Raw genomic sequence first — 8,191 nt, 5'->3', positions numbered from 1 at the left:
GAAAACATCCAGTTCACATCAAGCCGGCGCGCGAGCGGACGACCGTTTACGAAGCGAAAATGAATCTCGTTTTAACCTTCCTAATAATTGTAATAGTTAACAGTGCGAGTTGTTTAAACATCCTTGGCATCTTTCCGTATCAGGGCAAGAGCCATTTCTTCGTTCACAGAGTTTATTTAAGAGAATTGGCTAAACGAGGTCATAATGTTACAATAATATCCCACTTCCCAGAAAAAGTGCCGCCGAAGAATTATCATGATATAAGTTTAGCGGGGAGTATAAAGATATTAGAAGATGATATGCCGGTACATAGGTCTTACATGACCGTTCTACAAGTTGGTGTGTTTTTGACTACAAGTGGAAAAGAAAACTGCGAAGTTATGTTAGCAAATAAAGATGTACAAAACATGATTAAACAAAAACCGAAGTACGATGTTGTCGTTGTTGAAGTTTTTAATAGTGATTGTGCTTTGGGAATAGCTTACAAATTAAATGCACCCGTTGTGGGTATAACGTCTCATATATTGATGCCTTGGCACTATAGTAGGTTAGGTATACCGTATAATCCTTCGTACGTGTCGTTCCATTTCCTCGAAGGTGGAACTAAGCCGACGTTTGTACAAAGACTAGAAAGAGTTATCTTCGACACGTATTTCAAAACGCTTTACTATTTTGTGTCACAAAGAAACGATCAAAACACACTCGCAAGATACTTCGATGATATACCTCCTTTAGAAGATTTAGCTCGGGAAATGAAATTCTTACTGTTATATCATAATTTCATACTCACCGGATCTAAATTGTTCCCCGCTAATGTAATAGAAGTCGGTGGTTATCATGTACAAGAATCTAAGCTGTTAACAGGTGTGAGTATTTATCAGTAAGTTAATTATTAATCATAGTACTTAATTTATATCTATTGGGTAAGATTCTGTCTCGTGTATTTATGTAGCGTTGGAGTCTTTGACCTTTTGAAGGTTAGCTAGACTCTTAAATTAATGACACAGCTTCGTATTGAAGTCTCCAACACGCTTAAGATTTAATAAATCTTCAGTTACTTAAATTATATTTTGAAAACATAATGGAATACATGCAAATTCCTTTACGAAACTTATTTATTGGCAGGATTTAAAAAAGTTCTTCGACGCCGCTGAACATGGTGTGATATACATAAGTTTTGGATCAGTTATTAAAAGTTCTACAATGCCTCGCGACAAACTCGAAGCGGTGTTGGGAGCTGTGAAGGAATTGCCGCAGAGATTCGTCTGGAAGTGGGAGGATAAAACTTTGCTCGTCGATAAAAATAAACTCTATCTAGCTGATTGGCTGCCCCAAGTCGATATTTTGGGTAAACATTTTTTTAACACATTTTTATTTTTAATGCCTTTATTTACATAACTAGTTGTCGCCTGACTCCGTCCGCGTGGGAATTAAAATATACCCAATAAATAACCTATGTACTCTTCCAAACTATGTTCTACATGCGTGCCGAATTTCATCAAGATCCGTTAAGCCGTTCCGGAGATACCTTCTTACAAACATCCATGAATCTAAATTATCGCATTTATATTAGTAAGATTTAGTTGATAGTTTATTTGTGAGCAATTGAAATTGTTCTAACACTATCCCTCAATAGACTTGCATAAAACTGATTTACGCGAAAGAGTTATTAATTAATTTTATATTCAGGTCATCCAAAAACAGTGGCTTTCCTATCACATGGTGGTATGGGAGGGACAACAGAAGCGATTCACTTCGGCGTACCAGTTGTAGCAATGCCGGTCTTCGGTGACCAACCGTCTAATGCCGCGGCGGTAGAAGAGAGCGGTCTAGGAGTGCAACTGCAAGTCAGGGACTTGACTAAAGAAAATCTTATTGCTGCTTTCAAAAAAGTTTTGGATCCAAAGTAAGCAAACATTTAACTTCAAAAATTGACAAGCACTGCTATTTCTAACATCCATAGCCGTCTATTATAGTGATAAGGTGACGCTCGTCTTCAACATTTACTTAATCGCATTTTTTGATAAAACACTATTGAGTTTTTATCAGACATTAAAAGAATTATTTATCTTAACTTGTCTTGTATAAAATATACCTATTTTAATATTAAATCCGTTACTTACAAAGAACAATCAAAATTTAGAACCCAAACAATTGATTGTTATTTATTTCCCACAATATGGTTGTTTCAAGTACATTTATTTTTAATTAAATACCGCGTATGTAATAAAAGCCCTCTTAAAATAATACATTTACCAAAATTCTCGAATAAACTATGAGTTTCGAGAGATTTCGGTCGGAAGCACTATTCGAGGTCATCCTGATTATTACGAATACTGAGAACTTAATGGAATTTGCCGCAGAACATTGTTCTCTGACTAGTAAAGATAATCGACGTTAGCTGCAAATCGAAGCAAAAAACGACTTTGTATTTGTGTATTTATCATTGAATAAGTAAAATAATAGATAAATTGTTTGTAATGTAGATAAAATAATTATTACAAAGTAGCCGTCAAAAAAGTTTTTAAGTATTTTTTAAGATTTCTACTTAAATATGGAAGATTTTATACCATTCAATGCGATGATCCCTGGCAATTGCATTCTTTAGTTATTTCCTTTTCAAAATATTCGTCACTGCACACATTACTTAACTGCGCACAACACTACGTAACAACAAGACATTCACCAAACAAACACAATTATAACTAACTAAAAATTTTTATAAACATAAGTTACAAATTAACTTAAGTTTTTCTTTTTCTTCCAGATTTCGCTCCAACGTTAAACTATTGTCAAAAGCTTGGCACGATCGTCCGATGGCACCGTTGGATACGGCGATATATTGGACAGAGTTCGCGGCGCGGTATTCAAACTTCACGTATAGGACAGCAGCAGCCGACGTGCCTTTGTATCAATACCTCAATCTCGACATCGTTCTGGTGTTCACTGCATTACTAATATTACTACTGGCCACTTTGAAAGCTATAGTATCTCTTTGCTGTGGTAGTAAGAGAAAAGAGGTTCCGAGTAAAAAGGTTAAACGTAAGAAAAATTAATTTAAAAGAAAAATGTTAAAATAGAACAACGCCGGTTAATACGTTAAAATAAATTATAAAAGACAATGAAAACTTTAAGATTAGAATTCCTATCCTATAATGTAATAAATTAAGTTAAATTAAATTAATTATTTTATATTGACCAAACCACATTTGCTGCATATATTTATAACGACAAGTGGAGTGTGTGGGGGAATAAAATACTGCAACAACAATAAAATATAATTTTGTACATTAAAAAATGTTTTACTTTTAGACCATTGAACAGTCCAAGGTTTTTTTTAATTATATGGTAAATCCTTAGTTCGTTTGTGATCTATGGAGTTGCATAAATCATTTGAAAAGCAGTTTGTTGCGGAATATGTAGGTATGAATTCTTTTACACAATTGAAAAACTAGTATTTATTATATTAATAGCTCTTCGATTTTTGTAACAGCTCTTCGCATCGAAACCTAAAAATATAAACAAAAATTGAATAACGCCTTTTTCTAGCGACTTCACAAAGTTAAAAACACAGGCCTTCAAGAAGGAAAGTTGCTAAGTAACCTTCTTATTTTTGACATTTATGTACTGTCAACCTATATTTTTTTACTGAAATCGTAGATAATTCTAAAAAAAATATGTAAAAAAGCTAACCGAAATATTTCATAATAAATATGTGTCTCACAGAAACATGTTATTGGTGGAAACTTAAATATCAAAATGCAATATGAACACAAAAAAACTGTTATGAATGTAAGTGTACTTATGAGTATACAAAATATTAATTAATAACGTTTATAATTAGTATTTACCACCACAAAAAGGTAACTGCCGATTACTATTTTTTTTGCTCCATCTAGTAACTGAAAATTTATAACTCTACAAATAATTGCAGAAGTGTCAATGACCACGTTATCCGGGTATTGTATTTTGTACCTAAGAATAGCTCCGAATAGTGGAATAGATATTATATTTTATTAAGGATCTATCTTTCGATCGTTTCGTACTATGACCAGAAGCCCTCATATTAGACTAATAAACATCGTACATCTTACCTTAAATTTAGGCACTTAAATGGCACAAAATATTATTAAAACCAAAGTGTTAGTTCCTAAGATGAAAAGTAAAGTTAAACTCGAAATAAACGGTCAAATTTCTAGCAATAACTGCAATGTAAATTATATTCCTCTTTTCAGATATGTTGAGACAAAAATGGCATGTTGTTGTAAGGCAAAATGTAAGTAAAATGAATTAATTCCTTTCCCCATAAATCGTAGGTTCATAGTTAAGAGTAATTATAAAACAAATGTTAAGAAACCTACAACATAATAACTGTCTAGGTTCTTTTAGTAAATATTTAGAATTGTTTCATTTATTTGCCTTAGCAGTTTCATCTCTTTTCTAATTGTTTCTATTTTATGTTTGTAAGGCAATAAAGCGTCGGTGAGTTGCTTGGGTCGTTGCGATTTGCCAAAGCACCGATGTCTTACCAAAGATGACATCAAAGCCGGTCCCGTACCTAAGCATATGGGATGGCACTACACCGCAAAAGATGCTCCCGAACATCAGGTGGGTGTACTGTAGTATTTATTTTTTCATAGATTAAAAATGTTATGAAATCATATGAGAACTTATCAATTAAAAGCCATAAACAAGTGTTTTATAACCAGAATTATTTCTGTGTTGCCACCTACTATAAAAAAATTAATATATTTTTGTGTAAGAGGAAATTAAGTCTTGTGCAATTCGTTAATATTCAGTTCGTCTTAGTCGTATTTATATGTTTTAACCGATGTCATTTAGCAGTTTTTACTGTATTCCAGTTAAGGTGTGGTTGGCGGCCAGGCCATATTTCCTGTTCTGTACTCAGGAAAATCGAACGTCACAACTGCATGAAGAGTGGAGAATGTACGTCTTGCATCGCCACTTGTTCGAAGCCGCCTTGCATGAAGCCATGTTGCTTCGTACCGAAGTGTGCGCCTATCTGCCCATCAGCCACCTCTTGTTGCAAAACGCCTTGCGGACAACCGCTCATTAGGGTAGTAAGACACGGAGGCCAATACAACATATGTACGAAGCCATCAAAAATTAGTAACGCACCATCAGGACCTTACCCGTTGAAATATGTTCTCAACACCTCCCCAGATGATAATGATGATACTACCAAAGCGAAATATTCCGTAGAAGCGAAATTTAACGATTACTTATTTGATTACACAAGTTCCCAGTCATCTTTTGTCCTTGACTTTTCTCCACCAAACCCAAAATGTTTCAAAGCTTGCCCTAAAAAAAGTATCTCATGCATGCTGTGCGACACATATAAATGCTAATCTTATTGTTAAAATTGTTTGTTTTTTTAATTTTTTTACAAAATTAAAAACACAATTCTTAATATTGCTTACTTGTTTTATTTATTTATGTCAAAAGGGGTAGAAAGTCAAATATTCTTACTGGTGTTATTTTACTACTAATATAATGAGTACTAGCAAGTTTTAAATTTGGTCAAAATCAATAAGTTGAGTCTATATTAATGTGATAATTTGATATATCTTAGTGTAAATGACAACTGGCAACACCTTTCGAAAATATATTTCTATCTCTTTTTTTTAACAATAATATTTAACAGACTTCCAAATGGTTATGAACCTTTCTATCTTTTTTGTACAGATGTTTGACAGAGGAATGATTTAATTTATCAGGAACACAAGGCCAGATTAATTTCAAATCTTTTATTACTATAGAACTAACTTAAACCATTGTTTCCATAACAGAATTACTATAACTTAAGAAATCTTAACCAAGATTCACTATATCACAGTAAATCAACTTAAAACACAGGTTTTATTCAACATTACTATATTCATTAACATTTGAAATAAGAACCTAAATAAGAAACGCAATTATAATAATTCACTAGCTAGGATTCCCCGATTTTTGCGCCAATGCTAACATATTTTCATTGGCAATCATCTGGAATTCATGGAATCTTTGTGAAACCCTCTGATTCATCCTTAAATACTTCTCCATACAATTCAGCGTACACTTTTCCTGAAAATAAAACAAAATATTGTATAGCAGAAAGAAATGGTTTATAAAAGTACTTCAGTAATATAGGTGCCATATCAGGTCAGGTCATAAGGCAATGTTTCATGCATTATTTTAGAATTTATATTATTATAAACTCGTTTATTCCTCCTTATTTTTGTATAAACTCCTTTAAAAGTGGTGAATGTTACTGGTTAAAAATAATTGGTGTTATTCACATCATACCGCTCTATATGCAAATGAAGTAAAGAAGCACAACAATTCTGGTATATCAAGCTTGTAGGAATGAAGTTCAATAATAGATAAATAAAATGATTACCTCAGTTGGTCTTAGCGTTCGGGAAGTAAAGTCATGAATACAGTCATTGAAACACAATTCCGACAATTTGTTGTACTGCATAAGAAAATCCTTGAACTAGAAAGAAAAATTACGAATTTTATACAGGAGTTTTAATTCAGAACACGGTGTTATAAATTGTTATATAGCGATTCGCACCGTTTTAATTTGATCAGCTTCACTCATTTCTGGAGGTGCCGCCATTTTTTATAAATGTATGCAAGGTAATATCCTTGTTACACTTTACTTTTTAGTAGGAATATAAGGTTGATTAAGTTATGAAATAGGAACAAACAACCAAAATTTTATTCGCCAGCTCTCCACTTGACTTTTGACTTTTTGAGGTTAGATTTATACTTTTTCTCTTTTCTGTCATCTAAGAGTTGAGTCACAGACCGAATATTAAATAAATGAAGGGAAGAATGGAAACTAATACTCTTTCGTTGGTAAACACTTTCACTAGTAAATTTTCAAAAGCTGACACTGCCAAAAAACCAAAAGCAAATTTTCGTATACTTCCTATTTGCCGTATATTCTGAAAACTGTGGGGTACTATTATGGTAAATAATGGCAATTTTTATGTGGAATCTGGAATTTTAATTTGACATTGACAGTTGACAGATGTTTATTTGTAGAGCGTGTGTATTTACCTCACATTTAATTTAATTTTAATGTGAAATGAACGAAAACGAGGATGAAGTTACAACATTTTGTGATTCTGCGGTAACAGTGATTTAATGCTTATAATTAAACGGTAAAATTTGATTACAAATTTCTTACAAGTGTACTCATAAGGTAACTCTACTCTCAGGCATCATTGGTGGAAGGATGTCGCTTGCCAGTTCGCATGCAAGGAGGCGATGATTGGCCATTAGCGGAAATTATAAGTATTAAAGAAATTAGAGGACAAAGAGGCTACTATGTCCATTATGTTGACTGTAAGTAATAACATATTTGTTATAAACAATGTAAGTCAACAAATATATGGAACTCGTAGAAGTCAAAAATTTAATTCTAGTATTTAATAATATTAACATTGTTTAGTGTGTATTACCCATTAGTTTTTTTTACCAAAAACAATAAACTGTTTTTAAACTAACCATTCCACTGCTATCGCCAGTCCGTTACAGTTTGTAACATCCTAAATTATAGTAAGCAACATTTGAATAGAAATTTATCATCTTTTAAATTTATCAATCTCCCAAAAACTGAATGTAAATGTTATTACTCAAGACATTATAATTATAACAAATATTTTTTTGTTTATTTTTTGATCATTTGTCACAAAAAATTACTATTTTTTTATTTTAGTTAACAAACGTCTGGATGAGTGGGTTGGGGAGTCATGGCTGGACACAAGGAAAGTTCAGTTTCCGAGGCGAGACGGTGCACCTTCAGGTGGCACCACCACACCGAAGAAAACCCACATAGGTTCAGGAGGTGGCATAATGCCTAATTTCATTAGTATGTGTGTTTTGCTTCTTTAGTTTCACAGTTATGGTATGGCATAACTTTTCAAACAGTAGAACAATTTAATTTCATCTTTGTCTATTGACTTCTGGAGTTACAGAGAATGTTTTTTAGTTTTTTTTTAATGTTATAGACATTGAATTGTTTGAGATTCATAACATTTTAATTTCTGAGATCCCAGATGAAGAAAAGGAAATTAATTCCAGGATTAATTTGACCACAAGCGTTATTTTGAATCATGAAATTTTTGCAGTATTACTGAGAACATTTGTACCTTTACAAAAACGTCGTTGTTTTTTT

The 8,191-nt window shown here is 32.7% G+C and overlaps 4 protein-coding genes across 8 annotated transcripts in view; 3 read left to right on the top strand and 1 right to left on the bottom strand.

Annotated features, from left to right (window-relative positions):
• Window positions 1-6: 6 nt before the first annotated feature.
• LOC106121737 (UDP-glucuronosyltransferase 2B2-like) lies at window positions 7-3,781 on the top strand. The gene is made up of 4 exons (XM_013317536.1): window positions 7-866; window positions 1,126-1,348; window positions 1,690-1,906; window positions 2,768-3,781. The coding sequence occupies exons 1-4, from the start codon at window positions 60-62 to the stop codon at window positions 3,054-3,056; spliced, it is 1,536 nt and encodes a 511-aa protein (XP_013172990.1). The 5' UTR covers window positions 7-59; the 3' UTR covers window positions 3,057-3,781.
• Window positions 3,700-5,436, top strand: LOC106121738 (uncharacterized). Its single transcript, XM_013317537.1, has 4 exons — window positions 3,700-3,792; window positions 4,236-4,276; window positions 4,469-4,608; window positions 4,863-5,436. The coding sequence occupies exons 2-4, from the start codon at window positions 4,252-4,254 to the stop codon at window positions 5,367-5,369; spliced, it is 672 nt and encodes a 223-aa protein (XP_013172991.1). The 5' UTR covers window positions 3,700-3,792; window positions 4,236-4,251; the 3' UTR covers window positions 5,370-5,436.
• Window positions 5,437-5,790: 354 nt separating this feature from the next.
• Window positions 5,791-6,932, bottom strand: Tim9a (translocase of inner membrane 9). The gene is made up of 3 exons (XM_013317356.1): window positions 6,581-6,932; window positions 6,404-6,499; window positions 5,791-6,087 (listed from the first exon to the last, which is right to left on the bottom strand). Exons 1-3 carry the CDS (start codon window positions 6,623-6,625, stop codon window positions 5,953-5,955), a joined length of 276 nt encoding a protein of 91 aa, XP_013172810.1. The 5' UTR covers window positions 6,626-6,932; the 3' UTR covers window positions 5,791-5,952.
• A 102-nt stretch (window positions 6,933-7,034) lies between these two features.
• Window positions 7,035-8,191, top strand: part of Tip60 (Histone acetyltransferase Tip60) — a 6,707-nt gene continuing 5,550 nt past the window's right edge. For 3 of the 5 annotated variants that reach the window (XM_013317639.1, XM_013317640.1, XM_013317638.1), the window contains exons 1-3: window positions 7,035-7,144; window positions 7,233-7,359; window positions 7,733-7,885. In XM_013317639.1, the coding sequence (XP_013173093.1) occupies window positions 7,100-7,144; window positions 7,233-7,359; window positions 7,733-7,885 (325 nt within the window). In that variant the 5' untranslated portion in view covers window positions 7,035-7,099. The remainder of the gene's footprint in view (window positions 7,145-7,232; window positions 7,360-7,732; window positions 7,886-8,191) is intronic. The other 2 variants (XM_013317643.1, XM_013317642.1) reach the window with 2 other exon arrangements.

Source organism: Papilio xuthus, unplaced genomic scaffold (genome assembly GCF_000836235.2).
Source record: "Papilio xuthus unplaced genomic scaffold, Pxut_1.1 DF826938.1, whole genome shotgun sequence".
In the NCBI taxonomy this organism is placed as follows: domain Eukaryota; kingdom Metazoa; phylum Arthropoda; class Insecta; order Lepidoptera; family Papilionidae; genus Papilio; species Papilio xuthus.
The sequence above is the reverse complement of the archived record's forward strand: the minus strand, read 5'-3'. Positions and strand labels throughout refer to the sequence as shown.